The sequence below is a fragment of the Cannabis sativa genome, chromosome X (assembly GCF_029168945.1).
Source record: "Cannabis sativa cultivar Pink pepper isolate KNU-18-1 chromosome X, ASM2916894v1, whole genome shotgun sequence".
Lineage (NCBI taxonomy): Eukaryota > Viridiplantae > Streptophyta > Magnoliopsida > Rosales > Cannabaceae > Cannabis > Cannabis sativa.
Window position 1 is genome coordinate 5,164,823 of NC_083610.1, and position 15,998 is coordinate 5,180,820.

Here is a 15,998-nt window from a genome sequence, read left to right on the forward strand (position 1 = left end):
GAGTCTATTTAACTAATTTCTTTAATATTGAAATTTAAATTTAAAGTCATTGTACATATTTTAAAAGAATTATCATTCTATTATATATTTTTTTACTAAACATAATATATTTCTAGTATTATTATTATTTTTAAAAAAATGAAAAGTATATGTTTATTTAACTATATTGTACGTAATATCAACTTAGTTTCCTAATATGGCTATTTAACGTAAATTGTTGGTTTACCAATTTTTTTTTTTGTTAAAGTTAACAGTTAATACTAGTACCGTTAAATTAATTAATTAATTTTTTTTAACTTTTTTAAATATTTAAATTTATTTTAAAAGTATCAACAAAATTATTGTTTTTTATATAAATTTTAATTTAAATTTAAATTAGATGTTAATTCAATTAATTAATTATATAAATTATAATATTTAAATTATTTATTTATTTTATTGTTTAATAAAATTAGTTAGTTAGAATTCATAAAAAAAAAAGTTAGATATAATTTTTTATAAATAAATATGAAATTAGGTTAAATTTTATAAATTTAAAAATGTAATTAAATTTTATTAAATTTATCTTTTAAATTAATAATTGTGGAGTAATTTGCCGCATAAATATTTAAGTTTAATTTTTATTAATATTAATACTTAAGTTATATTTTTAAAAATTTAGTAAGTATCTAACTGTTAAGTATTAAGTAAATTGTCACGTGACAATTTTTGATCGGTCCACATCATTAAATTTTTATTTTATAAAAAAATTAGATTAAACATACTAATAAGAAAATGACACGTGGATAATGATTTGATATTTAACGATGACGTTCTTACAAAGTTCTAAAAGTATAATTTAAGTATTTATTTACAGCTGGGAGTTAAACTTATGTATTTATGTCGTAAATTACTTGTAATTAAGTAATACAACATAATTTATTATTGTTGTAAGTTTTTGTTTTTTTTTTTTTTTTTTGTCAATATTTGTCTATATAGAAAGCTTATTATTATATATAAAATATTTATTAAGCATTTGGGAGAGGTTAAAAAAAAAAATGAACATATTTCATGCAAAGGAAAAGAGTAACATTTACACTTAGAACCAAGGTCAAATTCTATTATTCTTCACAAACAACTAGAAGAACCTTCAATTTCTTTACTCGTATTTTAGTGTTCTTAAAGTATCCACTTCTTTTTGCTCATCCAAGGAAGAGAGTATTCTATTTATTGTGACACAACTAGATTTTCATGGTAGAATAAGTTGTCCTCGACGATTGGTTCGAGATAATGAAAAGAAATGAAAATGAATTAATTTTCGTTTCACTCATTTGTTTAGTTGTTTAAAGTACTAAAATATTATTAAGTATTTAATAGTTTTTTATATTTTTTTTTATACATTTTAAATTTAATTCTTATTTTTATTTTTATATTTTTATCCTTTTCAACCAAATACTATCTAAGAATTAGCATTCAATAATAAACCAATAGTGGTAATACCATCATTATGGTCATTTAATATTTGATAGGGCAGCATTAAGTGTAGAAGTTAAGTTGCTTTGCCTTTATCCATATTTTTGGGGATACATATAGCTTTTTGTTGAGGTCGAGTTGGTCTTCATTTACCTTTTTATCCTAGAGTTGGGCCAATAAGCATGACTATTAGGCTATGTTGTGCCTTATTTGGATCGATTTATTTTTTATTCTTTGCCACTTTATTTAGCATAAATGCACGATTAATTTTTTTGTTACTAAATGATAATCTTGAGGGTAAATAGCGGCATAAGTACCTAAAGTTTTAAGTTTGTAAGTGGCATAATTTCAATGTTTATTTTTAGCGGTATAAGTACCCAATATTTGTAAAACTGTAATTTTTTTCTAATTTCATCCTTACAAATTCTGTTATTTTCTTAAATATGCCACATATAAGGTTTAGATTCTTGATCATTGGATCTAGACATAAACATGTAGTATTAGTTACTTCTAAATGTTATTTTAATAAATTTAAAACGGAGTCTGTACTGACAAAATCGAAGAAAAATTACAGTTTTACAAACATTGGGTACTTATGCCGCTAAAAATAAACATTGAGTTTATGCCGCTTATAAACTTAAAATTTTGGGTACTTATTCCGCTATTTACCTTAATCTGGACTATGTAGTTTGTGAAATGGATCGAATTGATATTAGAGATCTATCTAGGTCAAATAATTTTTTTAAAAAAAATTACAGTTATGAGCTCAATTTTTTTAATGGTGAATTTGTCAAAAATTAAGAATAGGGTAATGATCCAACATATACTCATTTAAAATGCTTTTATTCCTTGAATTCTTATAAATTATATTGTAGTTATGGATCGTAATGGTGTTTCAAAACATTATGAATAACTTAGGTGGCGTTTGGTAATACTTTTTTAATCAGTTTTCTGTTTTTAAAAGTGGAAAAGTGAAAATATTTTTCAAAAACACATTCTATAAAATTGTTTTTACTTTTCAATTTTATAATTAGAAATTAAAATTTTAAAAACAAAAAAAAATTACTTTCAATAATTTTTTAAACAGTTTTTTTTCTTAATCAATCTTTTGGATTACAACTAGATCCGGACTTAAATCCCCTTCTCACGGCCTTGGCGCTGAACCCGGCTTCTGACCCGAACCCGAATCCAACCCTGGATCTTGATCCGACTTAAATAAAATCAAAAAATAAAAATGAAAATGAACTTTACAGAACATACTTTTGTTTTCTGTTTTTAAAATTGAAAAACAAAAGTGGTTACAGAATGCATTTTTGTTTTTTAAAAATAAATTTTTTAAAAACAAAAATTTTACTTTCATTTTGTGATTAAAAAATTAAAAAACAAAAGTATTACCAAACGGCACCTTAAATAAGTGATGCAAGGCTATAATACAATTTATTTAGTTAAAAAATATGTTTTGAAGGGGACATAAATTTGACAAAAAAAAAATAGTGTAAATTTATTACAATATTTGTTATGAAATAATTTTATTATTTACTTTTATTATTTTATTAGAATAATTTAGTTATAATATTAGTTATTAATTATTTATATTATTTTTTATTATCATACATCATAAAATAATAATTAAATTAATCATAAAGTTATTATTAATTTTTTTACTTTTAATTAAAATATTAAATTTTGCATGTGATGATCTTATAGTGTCAAAAAAAATTATACAGATTATTATTAATTATTTTACAATATAAATAATGATAAATAAAGATGGATTTATACAGAAATGAATGATGATGTGATTTAATTATCGATTAAGAGCAATAGACAAGACAGTGGACAATATTACCCAACCCAATATGAAATATCCAACTGCTCTGGTTGGCCCAATGTCCTCTGGCTCCTGCCAAATTAAAACACAACAACAAAATATCATTAAATTAACAAAATAACAAAAATATGTTTTCTTTCTATATTTCTTATGGGTAAAAAGATTAAATTGAAGTGGTTTTCAAAGAAAGAAAGAAAAAAATTGCTAGAGTTAAATCTATGTATGTTCTTTTAATAATTAAATGACACACTATTTTTGACCCTTTTCAAACTAAAACTTGTTAAAGTGAAGTCTTTACTTGGAATTTTTTTTGAAGGAAGAAGAAATGGACAAATTTTAAAAATTTACAAAAAGTACTCTAAAATTTTGGGAATATTTTTTTTTTCTTACTATTTTTGGAAATGGGCACAGAAAATAATTTTTGTAATTTTTTAAATACAAGATACATTTAGTCAATGGTTTTTTAAATTGTGTTTTTAGAAATTTTTTTCACTGAAATAAAATAATATTCTACGCCTCGACATGAATCTGACCTTATCCTGACCTTGGACGTCAACCCTAAACCCTAACATTGGACTCGAATCTTGTACTTGGTTTTGACCTCGTACCCCGTACACGGACCTGACCCTAGACTATGTAACACTGTCGACCTCGAACCTAAACCCATACCCGTCTTCGAACATTGAACCCCAGACCCAACACAGGCTCTCAAACCCGAACCCATACCTTGAGCCTTAGACTCGGTCCAAGCCCTCGATTCGGGTATGTGAGCAAAAAAATATATATAAAAAAATATGTTTGACAAAATAATAAAAAAATGTTTATAATATGTAGAACAATGTTTTGATGTTTTCCAATTTTGTATTCTTTTTAACTCAATTTTCAAAAAATTATTTTTAAAAAATTTAACCAATCACTCCCTATTGGGTTTTAAAAGCAATTCTATGTTTTTCTTTTTAAAAGTAATTTTTACCATATAAAGCCAAACAAACACCATCTCTTTATCTTTCCCGATTTCGAAAATGAAATTCTATTTCTTTACTTTTTCTCTTCCTCAAAATTCTAGTTCCAAACATATACCAATTATCCTCACAAAAGAAACATCACAAACAACATGATTTTATTTAAAATTAAAGAAAGTAAAATAGGGTTGAGAAGAAGACCTGTTGAGGTGGTTCATCTTGAGGTGGTTTTGTTGAATCAACTTCAAAAGGCCAAACATATTTATCTGTTTTCTCACTCCTACTAAGACTCCAATCATATAGTCTTCTCTCTTCCACAGTTGACAAAATTATGTATGATTCCTATATGTATACATACACATTCCTATTATTACTCTTAATAATTTTGGAACTAAAAAAATTAATCTTTAAAATAAATAAGAAAATAACACATTTTTTTATTGGTACTTACTTACCTTTAAGAGTTGAAGTTCTTTGTTGAGTTCTTCTTCTTCTAGGCCTCTATTCTTCAATTCTTCACTCTTTATTCTATAGGCATCATTAACCTATTCAAAGTATATAAATCAAATAAATAATATAAAAAATTATTTTTAAATTTAAATAAGAATTTGTAACACATTTATCCACTTTTTTCCCTATAATTAATTTTTGAGTTTTGTAAATAGAAGTGAAACATAGGAATAGAAGTTGAAATGTTTTATTTAATTGTCTATTATTCCTTATAAATATATTTTTTTAGAAAATTGTAAGTTTTATGAGCAAATATATATATAATTTTTTTTGAGAGTGACAAATATGTAATTTACTCATATATTAATAATACAATCTTATTTTCTTAATATGATTTTAAAAAATCACTAGAAAAATATAAAAATAATCAATTAGTACTGTGTATCAATCAAGTAAACTTTTTTTTTTGTTTGAAAAGAAAATAATTAAAATACAACAAAAAATTATTAAAAAAAATTAAAAAAAAACTTGAGAAAAATAAATAATAATGTTATTATGTAAATGACCTGATTAAGTGAGCAGTCTCTTGATAATCCAAGCTTACCATAATAATCTACATCTGTAATGGCTGTACTCTAAAACAATTTCAATAATTAGTCCTTAATTCATTAAAATACACATTAATTATTATTATAATAAATTAATAATTTAAAAAATAAATAGAATAATTATTACGTATGCCACGAAGAGCCCTTTCAACATTAAGAGCAGAAATCAAAGAAGGAGACTCTTCTGTTTCTTCAATAGAATCTTCTTCTTCTTGTGTTGTTGCGTCCTCAGGAGATGTTATTGTGGTCTCAACCGTAGATGATGATGATGATGATGTGTCATTTGAATTGCTTCTTATCATATGAAATTTCACTAATTGTTGTTGCTTTGATTGGAAAACGACGTAGTTTAATGACGTATTACTAAATCTTTGTGGAACAAGATTTGGGAATGGTAATAATATTGAACCTTTGGCCATTGATGACACTGCCATGGCTCCAAATTTTTCTTTGTTATTTTTATATGTATTTATATATATATATATTTTGGATAAGAGGCTCAGATTACCAGAAGAACGTTATCTCTTTCTTTCAGCTACATAAATTTTTTTGGCACAAATATTAATAATAAAAATATATCGGCCAAAATATATGAAGTTTCTGATTAATGACAAGCAAGTCGTTGTAGTATAGTGGTAAGTATTCCCGCCTGTCACGCGGGTGACCCGGGTTCGATCCCCGGCAACGGCGTTTTGGATTGTATTGCCTTTAACTTAAAACGACATGTCGTTTTTTAACAAACGACGATTATTAAGGCCATGTCGTAAAAAACGACAACATTTTCAATAAACGACAATCATTTCGTTTGCTAACGACATCGGTTTTCACAAAACGACAATCTTAACACGTCACGGTTCGATCGCGGGCAACGGCGTTTTACTTTGTTTTGCCTTTAATCAAAACGACAATTATTTAGGCCATGTCGTTAAAAACGACAATCTCAAGTAAACGACATATATTTTCATAAACGACAATCTTAACATGTTGTTTATAAACGACATCGATTTTATAAACGACAACTTATGTATAAAACGAATTGTCGTTTTTTTTAAATGACAATATTTAAGACAAAACACTGATGTGGTTTATTACAAATGACAGTCTTATTCACAAACGATATGTCGTTTACTAAACGACATCGGCATCGGCTTTCATATACAATAACCTGAAGTTATAAAGCACATGTCGTTTATGTGTAAACGTCATCTTTAAGCCAAAACGACATAAAGTTTTCACAAACGACAATCTTCAACCTCTAGATTTTTTTTTTTTGTTAATTGATGAAACTAACAGAGAGATTAGAAAAGAAGAAAAAGCTTAGCTATAGAGAGAGAGAAATGGGTTTGGGAAGAAGTGAGGGAATGGATTCCGGCGAGGCTAGCTCGAGCGGAGGTGAAATGGGTCCTAACAGCTCCGAACCGCTGATTCCACGGAGATTTCCGCTGGCTGCTCAGCCGGAAATCATGAGAGCCGCCGAGAAAGATGAACAGTACGCGTCCTTCGTCTACGATGCCTGCCGCGATGCTTTTCGACACCTTTTCGGTAATTCAATTCATAATTTGTTTATATAATCTTGAAATTTCGGCTCTTTGGGTTTTTTCAGTAAGTAAATCTCTGTAACTTTTACTTGTATAGGTACAAGAGTTGCCGTAGCTTATCAGAATGAGGTTTGTTCTTTCTTCTAGCCTTAACTTGAAATTACTGAATTTTTGAACTAAATCAATTGGGTTTGTTTTATACTTCTTCAACAGTACAAAATTGTCTGAAAAATGTAATTTTTTGTTGGTGCCTTTCAACTGTTGAATTCTTGAGATAATGGGGTTTTTATTTGTTCTTTCATTAACAGTTCAAATGTGTCTGAAAGTTGAATTCTTTAACTAATTCAATTGGGTTCTGTTAATTTTTAGTCTCTTTTTCCCATTTATGCCTTTTCTAAATGGTTTAGCCATTAACTTGCAGCTGTTGAATTCTTGAACTGATTGTGTTTTATTTGTTCTTCTTTAACAGTTCAAAAATGTCTGAAAGTTGAATTGTTGTACATGTACTCCATTTCTGCTGTAAAAGAATGAGAATAGGAATAGAATAAAATCTAAAATGCATGAAAACTTTGGTATGGTCTTGCCTTTTATGGTGGAAAAGCATTCGAATACTTTCAAATACAACCAAATAAAAGAATGGAATGAAAATCGACGGTTATTGTAGACAACCTAACTGTTTTTATGGTTATTGTAGACTAAGCTACTGGGGCAGATGCTTTATTATGTGTTGACTACTGGTTCAGGGCAGCAAACTCTGGGAGAAGAGTACTGTGACATCACCCAGGTTTGTAACCTTAGTATTGGTTTTCCCTTTTTTCGGGTGGGATTATTATGCTTGATCCTGAGTTTTATGTTTTCCTTACATTTCTGTTATGGTTCTTGTAACAGGTTGCAGGACATTACGGGCTTCCACCAACCCCGGCCAGGCGTGCACTTTTCATTGTTTACCAGAATGCTATTCCTTACATTGCCGAGCGAATTAGGTTCAATACTGTGTTTTACTCTTTTATTTACTTCTTTAAACACAGTTTCTTAAAGTAAAGGCTTCTGAATTTTCTATTTCACAGCTCGAGAGTTGCTTCTCGTGGCATTGTTCTTGCAGATTCACTATCTGAAGATCCCTATGGAAGCAATAGCGATCGTGTTAATTCATCTACAATGATGATTGATAGTTCATCCACTTCTACTTCAGAGCAATCTGTTTCTGCTTTATCAAGGTTGAAACAGAAATTCAATCGGTTATGGCTCTCTGGAATTCAAAGATGGCCTGTGGTACTTATTCATATTCTAACTTTTAATCTTGCAACTTCATGTTAATTTTAACATGTTTGTTTTCTTTCTAATATATCCGTACTGGTGTTGTACTCAGGTGCTTCCTCTTGCTCGGGAATTCATGCTACTACTTGTTCGCGCAAACCTCATGTTCTTTTACTTTGAAGGTAACACTAATTTATTTTCATTCATGTTCATCGCGAGTGGAATTTTGCTCGGTTGTGTTAGATGTTCTAATTTTTGTTGTCATACTTCTAATGTGTGCAGGCCTCTATTATCATATCTCTAAACGTGCCGCTGGAATTAGTTATGTCTTTATTGGAAAACCTTTAAATCAAAGGCCTAGGTATGTATAGAGTTTCCGAAATCTTCATCCTTCTGTAAAACAAATATGTAACTAATAGATACGCTTATCTCCCTTTCTACAGATACCAAATTTTGGGAGTGTTTTTGCTAATTCAGCTATGTATTATAGCTGCTGAAGGTCTACGTCGTAGCAATTTGTCCTCGATTACAAGTTCAGTCCGTCAGGCAACACTCGGAGCCCATCATGCCTCAACAGGTTAAATTAATGTTGGTTATATTACTCAAGTTGTTAGTCTCAGTTTCTGAATGTCATCAGCCACTAAAACCCGAAAAAACACTATAAAAACTTTCTTAATTTCGAACCATTCTCAAATCCTAGGTGATCTTACTCGATGAGTTTACAGGTGGAGGTTTGCCTATTCTAAACGAGGAAGGTAATTTGGTAACAACCGACACTGATAAAGGAAGTTGGGTAAACGATTCGTCGTCAACTTCAGAGGTATCCTTACTTTTAAATTTAACGGAATCTAACTATGTATGTATTGAAATGAATATCTTAATTTGGTTCCCTTAACTTATGCAGTCGATTAGCAAATGCACGCTTTGCCTAAGTAATCGCCAGAACCCGACAGCCACACCTTGCGGCCATGTATTCTGCTGGTACTAACTGTCATCTAATTATCTTTCTTTCCTTTGATGCCATACATATTATATAACCTGTTTGTTTGGTATGCAAATTTGTAGGAGTTGCATTATGGAATGGTGCAATGAAAAGCCTGAATGCCCTCTCTGTCGAACCCCCATAACCCATTCGAGCCTCGTTTGCTTGTACCACTCAGACTTCTAGCTCTTGATCTTTTCTATTGCAGCAACCCTAAGTAGCAGTCTAGTAGTACGCATTTGTTCCAAAGTTCGAATCCCCATAAACTCGTGGGGCCACTGGAAGGTTTCCCGATCGAACTGCCATCGCCAAAAAAAGAAGAAAACAGATCTTATGTACTGAAGCCTCCTGTCAAGATATCATTATAATAGAAATTGTAGCCTAACAATTTTTATACAATTTACACTCATTTATTAATAATATTTTAGCAAATTATTCATATTAACTCTTCTCCTTGTTTCTTAATCATTTTTCTTAAGAAATTCATGTTATCATTGACACGATAGAACCAGGCCATGCCCCGGGCTAAATTTTTTTTTTTCCCTCTTTTAAAATTATACATTTTTTTTACCGATTTTGAAAAATACCACATTTTTTCTAACATAATGGTCCAATTTTTTTTTTTTCCCTATGGCCCATTTTGTTTCAGGGCCGGCCCTGGATAGAACAAGTGACAAATAAACTCGAAATGATGACCTAAATTAGAAGATACAATACAACAAAAAGTTTTCGAAAGACATGGATGATAAGCACTAGGGGTGAGCAACGGTCGGTTTGGTCGGTTTTTTACACAAAAAAAATCCAAAATTCGGTTTTCAGTTTTTATGGTTCTAATCCGAAAACCGACCGACCATTATAAAAATATAAAAAAAAACCGACCGTTTTAATCCACGGTTTGGTCGGTTTAAACCGACCAAACCGAACTTCATTTTTTTTTTTAAAAAAATAAGTTTTTAAATTTTTTATAATTATTTGAAAACTAAAAAATTAAAGTATTGTATCAAATATCATATAATTTAAAAATAAAATTTTCTTAGTTAAATAAATAATGTAAAATAATTTTTTAAAAATTTGTTCAAATTGTTTGTGCTACTAACATGGTAATGAGTTATATTAAAAAATTAGTATTATTTTATGAATGTGTATATATAATACATAAATGCATCAAATTATAATAAAATAAATAATAAATAATTGAGACTTTAAATAAAAAAGATATAAGTAAACTTAGATTAATAAAATTGTATATTAAATATGTACAAAAATAATCTATATTACATAATAATATATGTTCGTTCGGTTCTCGGTTTAATCGGTCGGTTTGCGATTGACATTAAAACCGACCATGTTAAGGCGGTTTTAACCAAAGTCGGTTTTTTCGGTTTTCGATTTTTTCGGTGTCGGTTTTTTCGGTGTTCGGCCGGTCGGGTTACTCGATTTGGTCGGTTTCTTGGATTTTGCTCACCCCTAATAAACACTATTATTGAATGAAAACTAACCAATGGTTAAGAATTCATTGAACCAACACTTCAGAAAACGAATCGAAGGCAGCCACAAGCGCAAGAACCGATGCCACCCCCACCGCGAACTGTAGACGCCACCCCTCCTAAATAACTTAGCCTCTTGGGTGCGCTCCAACACACACACTTGCTAGTGGCACTTCATTTTATAAGCACATTACTTTTTTTTATTATTCTCATTTTAAGTTTTAGTGAATATTAATAATGAGCTTCAAAGTATCTGAGCCTCTTGACTGAGTTTCAACGTAACCGGTATGTTTAAATTGAATATTAATACTGTGATTAGTAATGTAAAAGGTCAGTTGGGATTTGGACAGTGGTCAAAGATGATAAGCAGGCAGATCAAGGTGTTTGAAGACCAATGAGATAATATTCAAATTTAAGTCTCAAATGGTGATTTATAAAAAAAAAAAATGAAATTGATTTTTTTGAGAGTGATTGCTTGAATGTTATTTTGGTCATTTAGTAAAATCACAATTGTTCTGTAAATGACATTATTTATTAGAGATATTCAATATTTTATGCATCTTTATCATATTGGTTCATGTCACTTTATTTTTCGCAACATGAGAGAAATAAAATTATCAATTACTTAGCAAAACTTAGTCTACTCATAATTTTTCCAGTCAATTAACCAATGGCGTAATTAATGATTCCATTACTCATCTTATCGACGAGAATATTTGATTTTAGTTCATAAAATTTCTTTTTTTTTTTTAAAAAAAAAAAAAACTAAAAAAAAAAAAAATCGTCCCTTTAAAAAAATTGCTCTAGTTGGCTTTTGCTCATTTCTTTAGCTAAGTTAGCTATCTCTCTAAATGATTCTAGAGTTTGGTAGTCTAATTTTCCGCCCAACTTACTTTAGTTATTTAATGAAATTATTTTTCTATTGATCTCTAAATCTCTTTGACTTTGTGCCTTATCAAAATTATTTTTTTTTCTGTAAAAAAAAATATTATAACTACAATTAAATTTGTGTTATTAAATCTTTAAAAAAAAAACTATTAATCAAATTTTATAATTAAAATAAAAATAAGAGCAGGAAACGACGTCGTTTATGTCGAATCCTGGTTCACGTCACTACTATATAAACCTTCGATTATCTCTTTCTTAAAACCTTTTATTAGGGTTTCATTCACTCACTCTCGCCATAGCCAAAAACCTCAAACTCCATTGCTGACGGCAGCCCTAATCTCTGCTTTCTCAACCCAAAATGGCGACTCAGATGAGCAAGAAGCGAAAGGTACATTTTCAATCTTCAATCTTCAATCTTCTAATTATGGCGAAAGAAAGAATCTATTTACTGAATTTTGATTTTGTGAACAGTTTGTAGCCGATGGTGTTTTCTTCGCTGAGTTGAATGAGGTTTTGACCAGAGAACTTGCGGAGGATGGATATTCTGGCGTTGAGGTTAGAGTAACTCCAATGCGCACTGAGATTATCATCAGAGCTACTCGTACTCAAAATGTTCTCGGTGCTTTTCCTCTTTTTGATTTCTTTTGATTATTGTTATTATTATTGTTGTTATTATTTTCAGCTGTGTATATTGAATTGAACGATGTCGGTTTATAGTTTTTGGTTTGGAATCTGACTTGAGAGTGTAAAAATGGTGGAAATTTTGAATGTGATTAGGGGAAAAGGGAAGAAGAATTAGGGAATTGACTTCGGTTGTACAGAAACGTTTTAAGTTTCCTGAGAACAGTGTGGAGCTTTATGCTGAGAAAGTTAACAATAGGGGTCTTTGTGCTATTGCTCAAGCTGAGTCTCTGAGATACAAGCTCCTTGGTGGCCTTGCTGTTCGCAGGTATAGATACCCTTTTAAATCTTTATTTGAATCTGTAATGATATATGTTTGATCTTTGTTTTGGGTAATTTGATAATATAACAGTGTGAAAGATTGAATTTTTATAATTTTAGAATATTGCTATGGTGCCCAACTTCACTGGATGGGATGTTGAATTACACCAATCACTGAATTCATCTTCATATGGCGTTGGGCTTTTAAGTTTTTTCATATGGAAAAACTCATCATTTCAAGTTCACTTACACGATTATACAAATATTTGTCTACTATTAGGGGTTAGTTATCGAAATCATGTTTTACTAATGAGCCAACCTAAGTCATCTTTACAGCGAGTAGGTTATGTAAAATGCCTATTTCGTGTCTGAGGATGACGATATTATGTGATTCCATCTTGTCTTCAAATGATTCTGGGAATAATGCCATGTTCCTTGCTTTTGGATGGGGTTGAACATTTCCTTTAATTCTGTATCTTTAGCTTCAACTTTTCACGAGCAAGGTGATTCAATAGAGCCAATTGTTTGAAATAGCGGCTAGTTATCGTAATCATTTTTCACAAATGACTCAACTTTAGTCATCTTTACAGCGAGTAGGTTATGTAAAATGCCTATTTCGTGTCTGAGGATGACGATATTATGTGATTACATCTTGTCTTTAAATGAGTTTGGGAATAATGTCATGTTCCTTGCTTGCTTTCTTGATGGAGTCGAACATTTCCTTTGATTCTGTATCTTTAGCTTCAACTTCTCACGAGCAAGGTGATCCAATAGAGCCAATAGTTAGAAGTAGTGGTTAGTTATTGTTATCATTTTTTACAACGACCTAACTTAAGTCATCTTTACAGCGAGTAGGTTATGTAAAATACCTATTTCGTGTCTGAGGATGACGATATTATGTGATTCTATCCTATCTTCAAATGAGTCTGGAATAATTTCATGTTCCTTGTTTGCATTTTGGATGGGGTCGAACATTTCCTTTGATTTCATATCACTAGCTTCAACTTCTCATGTGCAATGTGATTCATTAAAGCCAATAGTTAGAATTAGGATGTTTATACTAAGGCCACCCTACAACCTAATATAAAGCAACTTGAACATCATTTTGGTGTACCTTTTACATTAAATCACTAATTCATCTCCAATCATTTACGTCAAATTTTACACCACAAAGATCTTTTATCTCTATAAGTTTTAACCAATGTTTAAAAAGGCGTTTTTGAGGCGCGCCTCAAGCTGAGGCGTTTGAACAGTGCCTCAAGGCGTGCGCCTTGCTGAGAAGAAGTGAGGCGTACGCCTCATGTGGTGAGGCGTTGAGTTGAGGCGTGAGGCGTTGAGGCGTAAGAGGCGTGCGCCTTAAATTTTGTGTGTGAAATGGGCTATTTCAGCCCTAAAAAAAGGCCCAAATTGGTATTTAAAATTTAGTTTTCTGCTGCCTAATTTAAAAGACTTGAAAAACTTTAAAAAAGCCCAATAAACATTAATAAAAAAGCCCAATAAAATACTTAAGTGAGCCCAAATAAAACTTAAAAATAAAACCCTAATTTTATTTCTTCATAGCAGCTCATCTCTTTCTTCACAGCAGCACACAGCTGCTGCATATTGCTTCAAGTTCAACCCACAAAAAAAAAAAAAGCTTGCTGCTTCTTCTTCCTCTTAGGTGCTCTAAAAGTATTGATTCTATTAATTTTTGAGGCTTACGCCTCATACGCCTCGAGGCTTACGCCTCGCCTTACAAAAAAAAAACGCCTCAAGGCTCATTTGCGTTTTTTTAAACATTGGTTTTAACATTTATTTTACTAATCTTTTATTAGGAGTGTTAGAAATATTCTATTTTACTCCTTTTACACTCTTATTTGACTCTTGTTGACATGTGTAATTTATTGAGTATTTTGTATTTTAATAAGGATTCAAATTTGTTGTCTAAATTAGGTATCTTAATTGGTGTCTAACCAAGTAAATTAGGATAACACATGTCTTAATCTAATCTAATAGGTTAGATACCAATTACGGAACTTATCTTGGACAACAAATTTGAATTCTTTTGATATATTAAAAGTGAATATCAATCCACCTGTCGTATTGTCATAAACAAAAAGTGCAAAATAGTGTTGCACTTCCAAAATTAAAAAAGCTTTTAGTTCTGTATTACATATTTTGAAAGTATTGAAATAAATGTCTAGAGTAATGCTAGACACACTCATTCTACTCACTCAAAATGCACAATATGATGTGGCATGCATTTGATTTAAAATAACATTATAGTGTATAATGTGCCTTAAATTACTCAATTAAAGATTATAACTTGTATTTTAAAAAATAAAGGGGAAAAATTCCTACAATACAAGCCCCAATTGAAGTAAATAGTTTATAGATGTATATATTATTTGGAATATTTGTTTGGTTTATTATCTGGTGTAATATGTAGGAGATGAAATAGTGAAATGATGTTACTTAAAGTTGCACCATTTAAATTGGAGTTGGAGATGGTCATAGGTGTTAATCACATAAGCAACCAGTTGAAATGATATGTGCATCATTCCCTCTGTCCTCCTGAGCTTTACGATTTTTAGGGGTTTTACAGACGGGTTTATATTATGTTTGTACTCATGTCTTGTGATTTTTTGCTAGAAAATTTCTTTAAATTTGTTGTTGGCAAATTCTTACAGGGCTTGCTATGGTGTCTTGAGATTTGTAATGGAAAGTGGTGCCAAGGGATGTGAGGTATTTTCCCACTTTTTTACTTTAACTTCTGTAATTGTCATTATCTAGTTTCTAACGTTAGGGTATCCGTTAGTCCTGTAAATCTAATGTCTCTTCTCACACAGGTTATTGTGAGTGGAAAGCTCAGAGCACAGCGTGCAAAATCGATGAAATTCAAAGACGGGTACATGATCTCATCCGGTCAACCCGTTAAGGAGTACATAGACTCAGCTGTGAGACACGTTCTTCTCAGACAGGTCTGTAAATTCTCTCTTCTTCCTCTTTTGCATGTTCTTGCTCCACAAGGTCTGAGGTCCGAGTCCCTCGATATTCTAGTCCGTCGATCTAATCTTTGTTTATTTTATTTGTTGAACCATAACAGGGAGTGCTCGGTATCAAGGTTAAGATCATGCTTGACTGGGATCCCAAGGGCAAGCAAGGCCCAACAACACCATTGCCGGATGTGATCACCATCCATCCTCCAAAAGACGATGAGTACATTCCTTCAGTCGAGGTTGCTGCTGACATTGATGTCGTTGAGGTTCCACCACCAGTAGTAGTTGCCTAAACTTTATTTCTCGAAGAAAAAACCGATTCTTGTATTTGTTTTATGTAGGTTTTGCTGAAGCATAGTTTCCCCACCATTGCAGAAGAATATTAGGTTTTAAAGATAATACTTTCATGTTTCAGTAAATACATTAGCTTTGGTTTTGTTAACACTATTTTTCTAGTATTTATTGGTGATTTTAAATTTTGGGCCATGCCCATTTTTTCTTTTCTTTTTATAAAAATATTCTATCTTTATTTTCAATTGAAGTTTTCTATTGTCTAGATAGAACATATTTGTAGCATTGAAGAGCGAAATAATCAATTCATTGCTATATCTATTTTTTTTAGC

The 15,998-nt window shown here is 30.6% G+C and overlaps 3 protein-coding genes and 1 non-coding gene across 4 annotated transcripts; 3 read left to right on the forward strand and 1 right to left on the reverse strand.

Annotated features, from left to right (window-relative positions):
• Nucleotides 1-3,136: 3,136 nt before the first annotated feature.
• On the reverse strand, nt 3,137-5,831 carry LOC115706284 (NAD(P)H-quinone oxidoreductase subunit U, chloroplastic). The gene is made up of 5 exons (XM_030633882.2): nt 5,431-5,831; nt 5,262-5,323; nt 4,701-4,790; nt 4,447-4,587; nt 3,137-3,355 (listed from the first exon to the last, which is right to left on the reverse strand). The coding sequence occupies exons 1-5, from the start codon at nt 5,735-5,737 to the stop codon at nt 3,260-3,262; spliced, it is 696 nt and encodes a 231-aa protein (XP_030489742.2). The 5' UTR covers nt 5,738-5,831; the 3' UTR covers nt 3,137-3,259.
• A 90-nt stretch (nt 5,832-5,921) lies between these two features.
• On the forward strand, nt 5,922-5,993 carry TRNAD-GUC (transfer RNA aspartic acid (anticodon GUC)). The gene has a single exon. It is a non-coding gene; the product is annotated as a tRNA-Asp (tRNA).
• Nucleotides 5,994-6,587: 594 nt separating this feature from the next.
• On the forward strand, nt 6,588-9,519 carry LOC115706299 (peroxisome biogenesis factor 10). The gene is made up of 11 exons (XM_030633902.2): nt 6,588-6,845; nt 6,939-6,970; nt 7,536-7,625; nt 7,730-7,824; nt 7,909-8,113; nt 8,211-8,280; nt 8,381-8,459; nt 8,542-8,675; nt 8,824-8,918; nt 9,003-9,079; nt 9,164-9,519. The coding sequence occupies exons 1-11, from the start codon at nt 6,641-6,643 to the stop codon at nt 9,264-9,266; spliced, it is 1,185 nt and encodes a 394-aa protein (XP_030489762.2). The 5' UTR covers nt 6,588-6,640; the 3' UTR covers nt 9,267-9,519.
• Nucleotides 9,520-11,683: 2,164 nt separating this feature from the next.
• Nucleotides 11,684-15,911, forward strand: LOC115706314 (small ribosomal subunit protein uS3z). Its single transcript, XM_030633928.2, has 6 exons — nt 11,684-11,843; nt 11,927-12,074; nt 12,233-12,404; nt 15,067-15,121; nt 15,226-15,357; nt 15,483-15,911. Exons 1-6 carry the CDS (start codon nt 11,814-11,816, stop codon nt 15,666-15,668), a joined length of 723 nt encoding a protein of 240 aa, XP_030489788.2. The 5' UTR covers nt 11,684-11,813; the 3' UTR covers nt 15,669-15,911.
• Nucleotides 15,912-15,998: the final 87 nt, after the last annotated feature.